The sequence below is a fragment of the Paramacrobiotus metropolitanus genome, unplaced genomic scaffold (assembly GCF_019649055.1).
Source record: "Paramacrobiotus metropolitanus isolate TYO unplaced genomic scaffold, Prichtersi_v1.0 Parri_scaffold0000214, whole genome shotgun sequence".
Classification (NCBI taxonomy): domain Eukaryota; kingdom Metazoa; phylum Tardigrada; class Eutardigrada; order Parachela; family Macrobiotidae; genus Paramacrobiotus; species Paramacrobiotus metropolitanus.
The window spans coordinates 12,707-29,350 of NW_026570434.1; the positions used below are offsets into that span (position 1 = coordinate 12,707).

The following is a 16,644-nucleotide window of genomic DNA, read 5'->3' on the forward strand; positions in this document are numbered from 1 at the left end:
GTTTTCATTTATCTGTGTTACCATTTCACCAAGGACGTCGAAATATACAGTACTGTCAGGTTGAAGACAGGAATTATTAGGCGGAATGTAAACTGCAATTAAACTGATCTCAGTGTTTAAGAACGGGATACCAATAATTACGTTAAGTATGTCATCGTGGTCTGCAGTACAAATTTTGAGGGCTACCGTTAGCGGTTCTCTTACAAACACCTCAATCCCACCACCACTGTATGATACTCAGCTCTTACTTATTGATCTAAAACCACCAATTCGCAGAACTGGTTCATGTTTTTTCGTATGGGTTTCGACTAATACGATAATATCCATTTTCATAATAACTGACATGAATTCTTTGTAAAAAGTTTCGTAATTCACATTTAGGTAGATAACCCGTAAAGGATAGGATACGCAGTTCTGTATCATTCCCGCGTTTACAGTTATATCCTGTGACTTTTCAGGTAGTGCGGCAATCAAATCGTCCTTGCCGGTACTCTGAACTGGAACGCTAGCATTACCGGTTTGGTCGTTAAGGTGCTCTATACTTGACTCTATACTGTATCTGTATGTGTGCCTTTCCACGGCCTGCCAAAACCTTGCGGAAAGGAGCACTGATGAGGGTTGGCACAGACGGACGTTAGTTATTGACGTTACTATTAACTTGACCCACAGGTCTCTGTATGCATGTGATCTAAATTCACAGACTATTCGGGCAAAGCAATGATCGCAACGGCATGATAGACTAGCCACCGGGATGGTGGTATGCGGTAAATAAATTTACTTCAAGTCAACCCAGGAGCCAGACTAATAACAGACCGCAAATATCGAACGCACAGACGATAAACAGACGAATAGGTTATCTAATAATTTCGGTCAGTAGTTACGGGTATTTATGGTATGTTTATGGTATTAGCTGCGGGCCGGCTGAACGGTACCCGTACATATTTGTGCGTTTTTCTATACGTACTGTAAACCAATACCTGTCGTTGTCGGCAGCTTGTTCAATGTATTCAACGCCGATTAATCCTACAGATAAACAACGGTAGACAACCGCTATAATTTTATTTATACAAGCTAGGGTAGTAATGTACTGTACGAGGAGGATTATAGTTGAGTCGGTAGCGCATAGCTGCTGCGAGTTAACCCAGGAAAACCGGGTACTAGAAGGGATGGGACTACAGTTTTGAAAATTGGCAGTTCGGGACAGAAAAATTCAATTAAGAAAAAAATATTTTTTCAAAATTTTAGCGACCAGAGGTCAAGCAGGAGATGACCATGTCGGCCTGACATGCATGGTAACCATGTTGCGCCGACATGTTATCCATTGCCGTTTATAACAACTGATAAAAAAATCGCACAGAATATGTCAATAGCTCAACCGATAGATCTCAACGAGTACTTCAATATAGGTGCATTGTGATGGTCATCGAAATGACCAGTGGTCAACAAAAATTTAAAACTAAAAGCGCTCAAATGCACCATTACATAAGTGCTAATTGAACATTTCGCAGCAATTGGTCACTTCCGCTTATGTTTTGGACAACCGGTCATCAACTAAACTGTGGATCACAGTTCGAGTGACATGTACGGTGGAAGTAATACTGGAAGTAATAAGTAATACTGCTGTATATCCGGTTGTGCAACGGAATGGGATAGTAGAGATAAAGAGCAGGGCTGGTTCCAGAAAATGATCACCATCGTTAATAGACCGGTGGTCAATTCTTCAAAGTGTTTTACAAGTGACCAGTTGTTAAGAAATACGGGAGTATGACTATCAAAGTCAGCAAAGTTCTGCTAAGCCTGTTTCTTGTGACTACATATTCACAAACAACAAATTTTAATATTTAGAAAGGAAGACAGGACTTCTGAATTACTTCTAATATCCATTTTATTTTCAGCTTCGCATAGATTGATTTCTACAGGTTACAAGGCATGCCGGCCGCATGAGTGCTCATAAACCGGAAGGTCCAAATGTGTACTTGATGCAAGGGCACAAGCTTTACTATCAGAGTGTTAACGCACTAGCGCTTGATTAATAACTTTTACAGGACTTCTCACCCATTATTACTTAATTTAATTCAGATAAAATTTGCAAAGAATGTACGCATTGCTCATGAGCAATGGAGTAGCCAGATTACAGGACATGGCATGAAACGCTCCACACACAAGCAACTGCACTGTACAGCCGAAAAATTTATTCACGCACCTAGTCCGGTGACTCCGGTCCTACGTTGAGTCGTTTTTGCGGTTTAATATAGGTAGTACGGGTTATAGCTATTTTAAAGCTACCGAGGCAGTCATTACACAAATGTCTTACATTTCATTTACGCTGATTTTAATGGCGTTTAATCAAAAATTATATTTTTCGGATTTCCGGCCTGTGCTGACCAGTGGTCACTTTGCTGACCATTATGGTACAATCAGTTAATACAGCATTTTATGGGCTTTCTTTTGACTGTTTATCGTCCCGTGTACGATGCTTCTGCCCATAGATATGAATTTTAAAGAATAATAATTAAATAGTATTATGTCCAACCGTGTCAAAGCCGACATGGTATTTTCAATTGACCAGCACTGACCAGTGAACGGTTTTTCTCTGAACTTTGTTTCAATTTTGTATAGAGCTCAGCAATTACTTCTTTCATGATTTTTCTGGAAATTAACTGATGTGGAGGTGGCTGTAAAGGGAAGCAGGACCTCAGAGAACTCCGTTTGGTCAGTATTGACCATGTTTGGCCACTCCCTGGACTTTACGGACATGAGGGAGTTAACGGTTATACATTGTTAACTGTAGTCTAACATCTTTTCTTTGAAATAAAACCATTAAAACCAACCTAGGACCATAGTTACGGATAAGAGAGAAGAAGTCCTCCACCATGTCGGTCTAACACGCATAGTATGGAACGGGTTAAACTGAACACCAGTTCCGTGAGCTACTGACGTAACAGTCAACCGTGGATGGTTGCATTTCCAACAGTTGAACATCAGTCGCCGTGGGGGGTTGCATTATTAACATACCAACCGCAGCCATTGGCTTGTGCAACCATCCACGGTTGGCTGTTACGCCAACAGCTTACCGAAATGGTGTTCAGTTTAACTCGCAGCAGCTGTGCGCTACCGACTCAACTATAATCCTCCTCGTACTGTTACCCTGCACTTGCCGAAAGTTTCAGTGGCTCAAAACTAGACGTACGTTGTACGAGCGCGCTCAGTCACCATTCAAGGTTCACATAGGTTCAAGGTTCACTAGGCCTGCAACAGCGTAGTCTTGCCGTTTTGGCTTTTCGTTACTTATCGCTCACGACCCAACGATCGGACTTTTCGTAAAATGTTCGTTTTGGAAAAAGCGGCGCAAATACGAAAACCGTTTTTAAAATATGAAAAGTCCGTTTCATCTGGAGGTCGCACGAAAACGATATGAAAACTCACGAAAAGTCAAAACAGCAACACTACAACAGCGTGCAGACGGTTGTCCGAACGCAAGAGGCTTTAGCTCTCACACAGCTACAGTATCGTACAGCTCATACTGTGCAAAATTTCGGCAAGTGCATGGTAACTGTACAGTATGTTTATTATTCCTTTATGTTGGGTGTGCAGATACAGTAAACATAGACGGTAACTAGCCGCTTTCCAACAGAATACGGTTACGAGTACTTGCACTGTGACACGCTGACCGACGTGACCGTATTAAGTCATTCTGCTCGTTATGTGTTGTTTCTGTACAGTTTACATCCAGCAAAAATGCACTGCATCAGCATAAAACAATCAAGGTCGACTCGTTCTCCCTTTAACGTCGGTCATCGTCTTCCTCGGAGTTTACACAATCCTGCGATCGTGCCCAAGCCCAGTTTGGTTGTCGCTTATGGCGTCGTGCCACCCTTTTAAGGCTCAAGCAAGGATTAGGTGATAACCATCGCGGTGTCACTGCTGTAGCCTGCGTGATAGTGGTGATAATCTGTCCAGGGTAAATTTTGACTTCTCGTCCATGTGACTGTTGCACCGGTCGGAAATTATCTACTAGCACGTTATTGGCCGCGTCACCATGTGGATGCTTCTTCAAGGTACGGAACATACTGAGCTGGGCTTGCGTGACCTTTAGCGGTTCTTTGAACACAGTCCACATCACTGCTTCGGCGCAGGGCGGTGTTGTAAGCGAGCCGAGATAGCGGTAGTACACCGGTGAGGTCGGGATGAAATCCTGAAGCCGGAAGTCCTTCAGGGTCACAACTTTGGGCTGACCTTTTTAAGAGAAGGACGTGTCACAAAAACCGTCAAAATATATTTTACCTACTCCTTAGTCACGAAAAGAGGGCGTCTAATTTTAGTTATGTGATACACAATATAATGTACGAGTTTCATTTTTTCATTGTTTTTTTTCTTGCTCGACAATCCTTATAGGACCATTTTCTTTCAATAATTTGTTATTTATCTCTCACCGGGATGTGTAAGCTCCAAAAGAGCCGTGAACAACGTATTGATATGCACAAAGCGAGGATCATTTTCATCCACAGGATTGTCTGTCAGTTCAAACATGATAGCCAACGCAGCGAAACCCGTGGAATCTCCAAGAGCTTCGTTGTCGTAGAAAATGCTTTTGCGGTGCACGATATGCAAACTGCAAAACATATTATACAGTCTGTAAAGATAATTAATGTAATTTGCCAGTCTGCCACAGGTGACGTTTGTAACCGACCAAAACGTCCAGACGACCAAGACGTCCGGCGGACGCTTTAGTCGTTAAACCGACCAAACCGTCCGGGGGCCAAAAAAACGTCCGCCGTAAATTTTGCCCACTCAAAAATTTTTGCATTCTCGATGTGACCTGAAGTTCCTGAGAGCGTCTCAGCCCGGACACTTTGGTCAGAGCACTATTTTGACCGGACACTTTGGTCGGAGCACTATTTCAGCCCGGACACTTTGGTCGGAGCACTATTTCAGCCCAGACACTTTGGTCGGAGCACTGTTTTAGCCCGGACACTTGGGTCGGAGCACTATTTGGAGCCGGACACATTGGTCGGAGCACTGTTTTAGCCCGGAAACTTGGGTCGGAGCACTATTTCAGCCCGGACACTTTGGTCGGAGCACTATTTCAGCCCGGGCACTATGGTCGGAGCACTATTTGGAGCCGGACACTTTGGTCGGAGAACTATTTCAGCCCGGACACTTTGGTCGGAGCACTATTTCAGCCCGGACACTTTGGTCGGAGCACTATTTTAGCCAGGACACTTTGGTTGGAGCACTTTTTTATTCCTGACAGTCAAATCTGGAAATCAGGCGCATTGGCAAAATGTGTTACTACTTGGACAGGGTTCTACGGTTCATGTTATTATGCAAAAATGTTTTCGTCGTCACTCTATGAATAAATTTTATTTGTTACAGTCATTCATCACCCGCCTGAACGAGTGTGCTTTTCTTGAAAGTACACTCTTTGCTGATTATGGTAGAAGAACTGAAATGAGTGCTCTAGTCAATCATGCTTTGATACTTTTCTTTACCGTATGGACGGTATGATTAAGTGCAAGCTTTCGGTCAGCCTAAATACTATACAAACGGACCGTATAATGGTTGACTTGTAAAGGCTGCCTTTCATAGCTATTTTAAATAACCGGGTGACCGAGCGCAAACTGCGCGGAACAAATTAGTTACAGATAAATTACGTTATTGAAAGACTGTTAAGGTTTCATATGATGCTTATCGAAGTTACCTTGATAATTACCCAGTTATTAACAAATTCATTGCCTTTTCCACTGGCAGGCGTCAATTACGCACCAGCTAGCTACTTACATGAACTTCTTTTTTTATTTTAAAAGGATAAATTCTTGCAAAGCTGGCTGATACACTGAAGAAACCTCCAAACATGCTTTCGCTTGAGTGCTACTTTGCGAGCTTTCCTCGTGCAGCAGTTCGGCTTCGCCTTATGTTCCTATCACTTATTTACTACCAAAATTCAAAGATAATTTTTTTCATGAAGATACCGTTTGAAACAGTGACGCTGGAATCATTTGAGTAAGGTTAGTTGCGCTCATCCATTTTATTCGCAAAACATCTTGCCGGTTCTCAAGAGTAGCATTCCTCAGCAAGCATTTGTTATTATTCGTCGAAAATCGACAATTTTGGCGTGAACTTTCAAGTTCAAGCATTATGTAATTAAAGCGTTCATCATAAAGTTCATTTTAATTCATGTTTCTCGAAAATCGCTATGTTTCTAGTCCACAAACACGAACAAAAACTTATAAAAAACGTGGAACGATGTACATATAGAAATTTCAACAGTAGATCTGTAGTAGTCTTAAGTCTCCACAAAGTGGGACTTCAACATTTGGAGTCCAAATCGGTTCGGAGGGCGATTCGATAACAATAGCCCGCAATGGCTTAGACTTCACAAAGGCCTATTGTATTTTTAGTCTATACATTTTACGCAATTGACAGGGCGGTTCGACAAACGGTGGAACATGGGGGTATCAGCAAACTATTCTAAATGCATAAACTACCGCACAAAGAAACGGTAATACGTTCGTCTGCGACCGTTAAGCGTGGAAATATCAATACCGTGCCTTTGCCGTTGTATTAACCTTTCGTATAACTGTTGCTCTGTTTTGAGCAAATCAATGCATAAATGACGAATGCTGCGTTGTTAAAGTTAACTGTGTTGTGTTGATAAAGTTAAATATTTGTTGAAAATAAAGCTTATTGAATCGCCCCAAAGGGTTGTCGCATCGCCCGGCGAAGAACAATGAACACGGAACCAGAGTTGCGCACCCGGATTCACTGACGGATCCAGGTTTGTTTTAATCGCCCTACGTACCGTCCAAATCACAAAATTTTTCTGATACAGAACACTGCCCTCTACATAAGTATCAAGCAGCTAACCGCCATCCCGCAGCTACTCGAAGCTTGCCAGTTGCCAGTTGTCAGCAAAAGGTTCGCGAATCTCACTTGGAACACTTCTTTAATAGGTTCCCCTAGTTTTCTGTGTGTTCAGTTTTCAAAATAATTCAGACCTTTCTCGAGTATATGTTTTTGTTATCCTAAAACGCAACACTATAGACAAAGGTTTCTAGAAGCTTACTTCCCAGTCAGACCGAAACAAAAGACCGAAAATATCCAAGTAAACCAAATTCGCCAAATTTCAATATCATCACACAAGCTCCCAAACAACTGAAGCCAGCAGTTACTTAACGTCCTCGCTAATTGGTTGTGGTGGAGGTCCGTAGACTTTGTATGATAGGGTTTTTTGAAGTTTTCTATCAAACGAACTTTGGTTTTTGAAATCCACCGCTAAGGGATCTCGGGGATTCGACGCTGGCCACGCCCCCTCTTAAGCTTTTATTAAGCGCAATAATTTATGTGTGCGTGACCGACGTGGCCGACGTGACAGAAAGTCCCGTTTCCTTTAAAATAGAGGACCTTCGCTTCGCTTCGGTCGAAAATGTAATACTGAAAAACAAACATAAAAAATATTAAACTAGAAAGCGTAAACCATTAAACATTTTGGGGGGAAAGCGCCAGCATACTGTCGCCCCTTACAACTCATCATCTCACCGTAATTTTTAAGGTAAGCTGTATTTCCTTAAAAGAAGCCTTACCAAATAGAAAGTGAAAACATCAAAATTTTAAGAAACTTAGATTTGGCAGCTACTCGGTTTTTGATTACTTCGTATCTTGCCAAATTCACGCTGGCATATCGTTTCTCTAATGGGAATGCTCAATAGGTTACAGGCAATGAAATGCGCGGCATCCTATACGCTATTGCGCACTGCCTTTATTCAATCGCTAATTGCTGTTTTTTTTCATTGTTTCGCTATCCAAAAGTTTCGTATCGCCGTGGACGCTAATGTAGATATTGTAAAATAAATCCCATCCGCTTTCCCGCCGAAGGTCGACTGATATGTGATGAACCCCATGACCAAATTGTCCGAGCTGAAACAGTGCTCCGACCAAAGTGTCCGGGCTGAAATAGTGCTCCGGCCAAAGTGTCCGGGCTGAAATAGTGCTCCGACCAAAGTGTCCGGTCAAAATAATGCTCCGAGCAAAGTGCCCGGGCTGAAATAGTGCTCCGACCAAAGTGTCCGGTCAAAATAGTGCTCCGACCAAAGTGTCCGGGCTAAAATAGTGCTCCGACCAAAGTGTCCGGTCAAAATAGTGCTCCGACCAAAGTGCCCGGGCTGAAATAGTGCTCCGACCAAAGTGTCCGGGCTGAAATAGTGCTCCGACCAAAGTGTCCGGTCAAAATAGTGCTCCGACCAAAGTGTCCGGGCTAAAATAGTGCTCCGACCAAAGTGTCCGGGCTGAAATAGTGCTCCGACCAAAGTGTCCGGGCTGAAATAGTGCTCCGACCAAAGTATCCGGTCAAAATAGTGCTCCGACCAAAGTGTCCGGGATGAAATAGTGCTCAGACCAAAGTGTCCGGGTTTAGACGCTCTCAGGAACTTAGGGTCACATCGAAAATGCAAAAATTTTTGAGTGGGCAAAATTTACGGCGGACGTTTTTTTGGCCCCCGGACGGTTTGGTCGGTTTAACGACTAAAACGTCCGCCGGACGTCTTGGTCGTCCGGACGTTTTAGTCGGTTACAGACGTTTACTTCAAGTGGATATCGCTATCCGTCGATCACGTGCTCCGACCCACGGGTGTTAACAGAACCCCAGTGAAAATGGAATTGTAGGAATACATAATCATCGCCCAGGCTGCCACCACGGATTTCCGGTGCGGTTGCATAATGTCCCGTAAACTGCGCTGCAAAAACCGATTCCAGACGTGTCAAACTTTCTGCATTCACATCAATACAGTATATAAAGAATTATTGGTAAGCCGTATTACAAACATGACCAAGGTTGACGGCCGTCCAACTATCATTCCTGGACGGAGTACCGTACCTTACGAAGGCCAACGGTTCTAAAGCGGGATCTCGCACCGCCAAACGTGTATCGATGGGGATGGGTGACTGACGACGGCCCTCACATCGGGATACGCTTTCGCCTATGTTTCCGGTATAAGATCTACTAGCCACAAATCGAAAGAGTCAAGATGGTGAAACTACATTAACTAAGCAGTCTCTTGCCTGCTGTATGGTTCGCTCTGTCAGTGTATCACCAGTGCGGCGGGACCGGCGACTTGGGAGGGTCTGCCGGACAATTCGGGTCCACAAGGGTGATAACGGCGCTGGTTACTGACGCTAAAAAAAGATAATCGTTCAAACTGTTTCATAGTAAAACTTTACAGTCTTTACCAATTAGGTTGCCCAGAATGCACACGATGAACTCAGGGCGCTGATTTCTTCTTAACTGACACGACATGTTTGCCTTGCCGCCCTTATTTTTGTTACAGAGAAGGAACGGCTATTAGGAACCTAACGCAGCTGACTATCATATCGAGACGAAGAGAAGGAAATTTTCGCTGGTATTAAGAAATGTGCAGTGCCGCTCCGGCAATAAATATCTCGTAGGCGACCACTCCCTACTATCGCCGGCATGCACATGCGAGTGGCTCTTTATTTGTTAATCGCCGAGCACCGGTTCTCATGCACATATCGTGCATGAAGCACTAACTAAGGCAGAAGCCCCTTTTATTACCATCTCAAGCGTGAAACGTTACTGACGCGTTATGAAATATCGAGCCGCAGCTTTATTGTTAGTTGTTATTTGGTTTTCAGATTAGATTATGCTGCTTCCGGGATGACAATAGCGCTCCAGGCCAGAAGGCGAGGAAAGAAGGTTTGCTCGTGTGAAAAACTGCCAAGCACGTGACGACCACTTTTAAAATCAATGCAAATCAAACCGCATTTGCGGAGCCATAGGCCAACATTTACTAATGGTAAGAAGCATCAGTAGCAAACTATTGCCGATATTAGTTTTGCCATGGATGAAAAGCTGTTTAATGGCGCGAGCCGAAGCGACCACGGCCGTCCAGGTAATAATCGTTGTTGCTGTTAGAGGTCGTCTGTTTCGGGCAGGTCGCGATGGCCCACTTAGTCCAGGTTCCGCTGCTGAAGGTCCACGCGTTGCAGCCGGTGGTCACGACCGTGGCGTAGCTGGCATTGCGCACCTCCAGTCGCAGGGCATCCAGAATGGGGATCCCGTCAAAGTTGTTGGTGGCGGCGTTGAAGCGGAAGACTTCGCCAGCGCGCGAGATCGTCCAGATCTCCCCGTCTTCCCCGACACTGACCCATTTGCTCCAGCGGAACGCTTGATTGGTTCGCTGCCCGGTACCGCCCAGTTCGCTCCATGTAGGAATTAAGAGGGCCGCATTTAATTTTTGAACATCTCCATAATCCGCGGTTGCTGTTGGCGCCAGAATGTCCACAGCGGTGTTTTTGTTCAGCGCGTTGATCTGCAAAAGGTGTTTCGAGCTACAGTTAAAACTCAAAATATTTCAGCGGTCTCGGCCTCTCGGTTACAAAGAACTTATTTACAAAATTTTGGTCCGGCCTGCAAATCCACTGTTCTTATTTTCAGGTACGGAAAATTTTTTTCGAATGATCGAAACGAAACCGCATTTTGGTACCAACTGGGTTTAATTCTGGGTTTAATACTATTTGTTGTAGCGATACAAACATGTAAAATTGTGATAACTGCATTACAAAATAGCTCTTCAAAATTTCTTGTCGCGGATGGCTATCTTTAATCGAACAAAACAAACTGAGGAAAACTGGCAGACAGAAGTCTGCACAGGCCAAAACGTTGCTCAAAAACGATGCAATGTTGCAGATTACAATACTTGGACCGCGCCCGATCCATATTTTCGAAGAAAAGATCGACTACCATCTTAATTCGGTAGAGTAATGGCTAATCTGCTAACAAATACTCAGTGGATATTACCAACGCTCACCTGCAGACATCTGCCACTGTTGGTGCCCTCCCAGGCATTGCTGGTTGGATTAAAACGGTACGTCTCACCTGACACCGTGCACATATGATGCCAGCCATCCGGGCTAGCGCCCACCGTGACGGCTTTGGTCGAACTAACTCCGGGGTCAATGGGGTCAACGAACGGGACAGGTGCGGGTAATGCAGTCCATGCCCCACCGACGAGACTGTGGACGATGCCAACTCGATCAATGGCCAGCAGCGCGCTGCCTTTCCCGGAAATGTAGGTGAAATTACTGTACGGTGCACTCGGCGACGGGATCTGGCCGAAGACGCCGATCATGCTGACCGACAGAATCAGGAAGCCCTCCGCAATCATGGTTAGGAGATTACGAATTTACCTTTGAAAACTTACTCTTCAAACGTTAACGGGACAATGGCAGTGTCTGCTACACAATGAACAGTATTTTGATAAAAGGAATTACGGCTTTGGTTGAACAGTGGAACTGCTACTTATAAGAGCTGCGACCCGCTGAATATGAATTTTATTGCAGTTATAAAAATGTTTTTGTCTGGCCGAAATCTCTGGAAGAAAGAAAGGAATGTATCATTACCAGGGTCTTCAGAAAAATAACAAATGTAAAAATAGCCTATGAAGTTTGCAATAATTCACATTACTGGCGGGGTTTTATGATATCGTAAACCCTGAATTGGCAGTATTAAAGGTTCGGGAAAGTATCTTGCTTATTTACATATGAAAACCTAAATTCCACAATGAGCTTGCACAAGCGGAAGGAAATGGGCTGTTTCCGCACTTCATTGTCGAAAACAAAGCCGTAAACTGTTATGGAACTAACCCGCTCCAGTTTGCCGGCCAGACGCAATGTCAACAATGAACAATCGAGTTGGTGTCTCTCTAATTTTTATCGTCTTTGTGGCTAGACATGCAAAAGGTTCGCTTTGCATAGCGGTGTTTATTGTCAGGATTTGCTCAAACAACGCTGCCAGTGCTGCGTGAACTTACTGTTGCCTTCTCCATAAAAATGAAACATTTTTTTATAATTTAACGTTTGCGTGACGTGTCGCTTCGCATTTTCCAGTAAAATTCACGTAACAAGATTAAAAACTTCCATCATTTTATTTTCTGAATCAACTTTTCTGGATCGTTGTTTTAGGGTAAAGTATTAGGTTATCGCAAACGCTGTAGCACTCACGTGTGCGTATAATTACGCTATCCTTTCAAAATTAACGGAGAGACAAAGCCCTAAACAAACGCTAAACTTTCGAGAAAAATAAGATATTTTAGGTTTCTTACAACTTTTTTGGTTTTTTTTTCACGTACGAGGAATAAAAAATTTGTCAAATCGTTATATTATATTTCTGGGATTTAGCGTGCAGTATTACACTTTTGCACACGTCACAGTGGCTCGTATAGGCACAAACTACAAAAAGCGCACTCTGTACAAAACATGAGCTGCGGAAAATTCGTTAGTCCGCTCATTTCTGTACCTTAATTTCCATGTAAAGTTTTCTTGTTTATAAACCTCACATTTGCTGCTCGAAGCTAACAGTGGCAACTCGTTGTCGCTGCCGGCATCAAGCAAGCGGAAGGTTATTTTTGTATGAATTCATGTTCGCTTATGGCTGAATTCATGTTTTGATTCATGTTTGCTTATAGGTAAAATTCATGTTCGCTTATTTTGCGGAAACTCTGAATTTGCGATTACGTACACTGAAAATTTATGCCGACCCTATTAAATTAATCAGATCATTCCTGGCTTTGCCGGCTTCATGATCTTGACACAAAAAATAAATCGTGGAGCCGCTGGTAGATGCAGATGACAAATGCATATTGGGATCGCTAACTGGTGCAATACAATCCTTGTAATTTACGTAGTTTATAACTTTTTTCCTAAGTATGACATTAATATTCTGCGCAATAGTGAGAAGGAAATTTTTCTCTATTATCCACCATTATTGCTGCTGTTGACGTTTTGCATTGCTTAACGTAAGTAGTTATGTCCTTGGAAACACGTGCGGCTGTTTCTTTATTTGTCAATAAGCCACTTGGTTTCATAGTACAGTACTTCTTGTAATAATGTTTAGCTATAAGCGACGTTTTAAACTTCAACCAAAGTCGGTAATACGCGTCCCTTTATGCACAAGCTGATACATTATACAGAAAGACACTTTATTAGAACTGATTTACTGAACGCCTGTGCATCTGCTGGACACAACTGTAGAACATGAAAGACGTTTGCTGACTCAGGAAAAAATCAAAGAGCGGCACATTATGTCTATAATCGACGTAAGGAATATAATAACGAAGTGGCTATTTTGCCGCAGTATTTGCGGCAGAATAGCCTTTAGCTATTTTACCGCACTATGGCCGGCAAAATAGCCATTCACTATTTAGCCGCACACTGCGTTACAATAGCCTTTGGCTATTTTACCGTAGTAAGGGCGGCAAAATAACCTTTTGCTATTTTGCCGCAGTTTCCAGTTAATATGGAGAAAATCGACGTATGGAGGGTGTGGTTAAATATCCACGTGGTTTCTTACCTTTAAACATACCAACTGTGTAGGGTAACAAGAGAATTTAGAGTTGCTACAGTAAAATAGTTACTCGGTGAACCGGTAAGACTCATAAATATATGAGACAACAAACTAAGAGCATGGAAAAAATACCATTAAGATTTTTTTGCCAGGCTGTGTTGGGTTTTTAGACTTTAGATAAAAAATTATATTGGGTGGCCGAACGAACGTATTCCAAACTTCTGCAAGCAAATGCCGTTTAAACTTAAAGCTCAAATATCCAATCGCTAGAGCAAATAAAACAACTCTTCTAGCTGTTTTGAACAATCGACAGTTCCCAGAATAGAAGCCGCATTACATGTTGAACTTCTACACTTATAGGCTGCCACAAAAATTCAGTAGCGCGCACTTCTCCGGTTTGATTTTTTATACTTCGGCCCACTTCACTGATGAACTGGCGTCTACTTGGGCAGCAAGTTTCCGTAGTCTCAAAGGCTATAGGTTGGAAAAAGTAACTCGATCAGTAAGCTCGACGTAGTTGCACCTCTTTCTTTCTCGCTTTTGTCTTCCCCTGCGCAAACTGCTTAACACAATTTAAACGGATACCAGATGCCCGGCGGCTCAGGCAGTGACGGACATTTTGTTCCGCCAGCCGCCGTGCTTACCGCGCGGTTTCCTTTACGTACGCCGTTGAGCGCTTGTACTTTTCAAGTGCTTGCCGCTGTACGATTGTACTTATTGTGGATGCCGAACCCATCAGTGCGTTCGCTCAGCCGTAGATTTGGCTTATTGTCGCTCCTGATTGGCTGCAGCATGCGCTCAGTGTGCACGCGCAACACACATAACACTATTCAACCGGGCCAGACGACTCGCTTCTGGTGTCAAAGCCACGCATTCACGTTCTGTCATGCTGTGGGAGCCCGTCAATGGTAGACTTTTATCATGCTGGCGATCCGTAGGTTTTTGCTGACTTTGGTCAGATCGCTTGCCGCCTTTAGTCCACGCGATAGCTCCGTCGCTCGGTGCCGTAGTTCGACGAAATCCACAATCTGATCCAGTCAAGGAGTCGCGGCCCGGTGCAATCGGGTCGGTTTACTTGGGACTGCTGCCCCATCGGCGTCCGGAATGTCGGGTTGGTTAGGTCGGGTCGAAATTTGTTCGCCTTTGGTGTCGACCCCGGACTTTGGTGTGACACCGGAGCATTCCCGGGCCGGCGACGGTATGATCGAGTTGTCCGTCAACAGTTTGACCGAGCTCTCCGCCGAGTGACCGTTGGTGTGGGCTGATCCGATCCACCCGGCCCGGGTAACCTTTCTGCGGCGCGGTCCACCCACTGCAGGTTCCTGTACATGTTCTCCAGGTTGTGGTTTGAGAGTTCCGAGTTGGTCCGCTTAGCCAGCCAGAACGCGAGGCTGCGAAACAAGTGTGCCCGATAGGTCGCATCGAGTTCTTGGGAGCTTCCCGCCGTTCTTCTCTTTCTCCTGCTTCTTGGTCGGATCCCAGTTTTCAAGGGAGATAGGGATGCTGTTCCTGTCGCATGAGGATCCGCACACGAATCAGGCCCTTACGTCCTTGAAAAATGCAGAAAGTCGTTTCCGGCAGACTGTCATGGGTAATTCGGCACCATGGAATTAAACGCTTTTGCCCGATTGATGCCTTTACTCCGGGGATGACTCAAAAATTTCCAAGTGGAGAATGCAACGCTCCTGCTACCATCTAAGGCAGAAGCTACAAAGTGGCCACGAACCGCACTGGAACGCAGGATAGGACTACGTTGTGTGACTTTACTGCGGATGCGTACAAGTACAAGCGGACAACGTCCAGCAAAAATCGCGCAAAAAGTGTAGCGATGTGCTGCTGAATAAAACTGAAAACGGATATCATAAAAGGATTAAACTCGGCCAATGTAAGAGTCCAGTTGGCAGGTGACCGGAACAATATTGACTGGATGGAGGCAACAGGTAAGGAAACGACCATTACCACCCTAAGCAGGGAAAACGCGGACCTTACAGAAGGCACCCACCGACTCTGAAAACGGCTGGACACCGCGACAGCTGAGAATGCCAACCTTAGGCACGTGTGCAACAATGGGTCGAGGCGACAAGCATGTTAAAACGACAGCTCCGGACGGCAACGGAAGAACGGGACGAGTAAAAGGATAGGTACGATAGGGCCTTAATCGAGTCAACCGACTTTGCCGCACGAGCCGTCAAAGCATCAATGGAGCGGACGGACTTATGCATGAAATACTTCAACTTAGAACAGGAGCTAGGAACAGCAAAAATTTAGGCCGAACAACTTGATAAACAAATAGCCGGTCTGGAGACGGATTGTCAACAACCCGGCATACGACAACTGGATGGGAAACCCGTTTTTTGCCGAATCGGCAGCCAAAATAGTGAGTGTTAAATTTTTAATATATGGCCACAGCATAGCACTTTTAATAGATACCCGTAACTCCGAGTACACTGCGGCAAAATAGCAAAAGGCTGTTATAACGCAGTGTGCGGTAAAATAGTGAAAGGCTAATGTGCCGCGCATACTGCGGTAAAATAGCGAAAGGCTATTGTAGCGCAGTGTGCGGCAAAATAGCAAAAGGCTATTTTGACGCACTGTAGAATACTGCGGCAAAATAGCCTTAGCCATATAATAATTATAGTACTACTTTGTCGGCCTGTCAAGGCCGCTTTGCCAAGCTTTCGGTAATGCGCTTAAAAAGTAGCTGAAGCGTTTATACATAACTATCAAGGGTAAAGGCCACTTTTAAAAGCACAAGTAAAACTTCACCCTCTTAAGCATTCCGCCTTTGTCAGTACGCGCTGTATTAAATCCACGACATGACAGAATCAAGTCTTTCAGTGTCGGGAACCGAAATGACCGCGCTCGTCCAGGTAGTAATCATTGCTACTGGTGGAGGTTGTCTGCACCGGACAGCCGCTGACGATGTACCATTTGGCCCATGTGCCGCTCTTGAAGGTCCACGCGGTGCATCCCGGTGTGACGACAGTGGCATAGCTGGCATTGCGCACATCCAGTCGCAGGGCATTGAGAATAGGGATCCCGTCAAATCTGTCGGCCGCACTGTTGTAGCGGAACACGCGCCCTTCGTTCGCAATAGTCCAAATCTCACCGTCCTTCCCAATACTGACCCATTCTAGATAGTCGAAATTATTATCCGTGGTTACGCCTAAGAGATTCCACGATCCAGTTCCGAGGATACCTGTGGCTGTACAACGAAGAATTTTAAAAGCACAGTAGAAATTTAAAATACGTAGTTCCGATTTCATAAACACGGGAATAACGATGCG

General features: G+C 44.4%; 2 protein-coding genes and 1 pseudogene across 4 annotated transcripts in view; all 3 read right to left on the reverse strand.

Moving 5' to 3' along the window:
* Window positions 1-3,670: 3,670 nt before the first annotated feature.
* On the reverse strand, window positions 3,671-9,292 carry LOC129601108 (carbonic anhydrase 2-like; annotated as a pseudogene).
* A 257-nt stretch (window positions 9,293-9,549) lies between these two features.
* On the reverse strand, window positions 9,550-11,300 carry LOC129601107 (uncharacterized). Its single transcript, XM_055499833.1, has 2 exons — window positions 10,824-11,300; window positions 9,550-10,325 (listed from the first exon to the last, which is right to left on the reverse strand). The coding sequence occupies exons 1-2, from the start codon at window positions 11,178-11,180 to the stop codon at window positions 9,870-9,872; spliced, it is 813 nt and encodes a 270-aa protein (XP_055355808.1). The 5' UTR covers window positions 11,181-11,300; the 3' UTR covers window positions 9,550-9,869.
* Window positions 11,301-16,075: 4,775 nt separating this feature from the next.
* LOC129601115 (uncharacterized) overlaps window positions 16,076-16,644 on the reverse strand; it is a 95,903-nt gene continuing 95,334 nt past the window's right edge. For all 3 annotated transcript variants that reach the window (XM_055499844.1, XM_055499842.1, XM_055499843.1), the window contains exon 4: window positions 16,076-16,562. In XM_055499844.1, coding sequence (XP_055355819.1) covers window positions 16,192-16,562 — 371 coding nt within the window. In that variant the 3' untranslated portion in view covers window positions 16,076-16,191. The remainder of the gene's footprint in view (window positions 16,563-16,644) is intronic.

What these genes read in the sequence shown, in the direction of transcription:
- LOC129601107 (XM_055499833.1), bottom strand. Translation starts at nt 11,180, where the DNA reads ATGATTGCGGAGGGCTTCCTGATTCTGTCGGTCAGCATGATCGGCGTC. An exon ending in ACAGTGGCAGATGTCTGCAG is followed by an intron (nt 10,326 to 10,823) that starts GTGAGCGTTGGT and finishes CACCTTTTGCAG; the next exon opens with ATCAACGCGCTGAACAAAAA.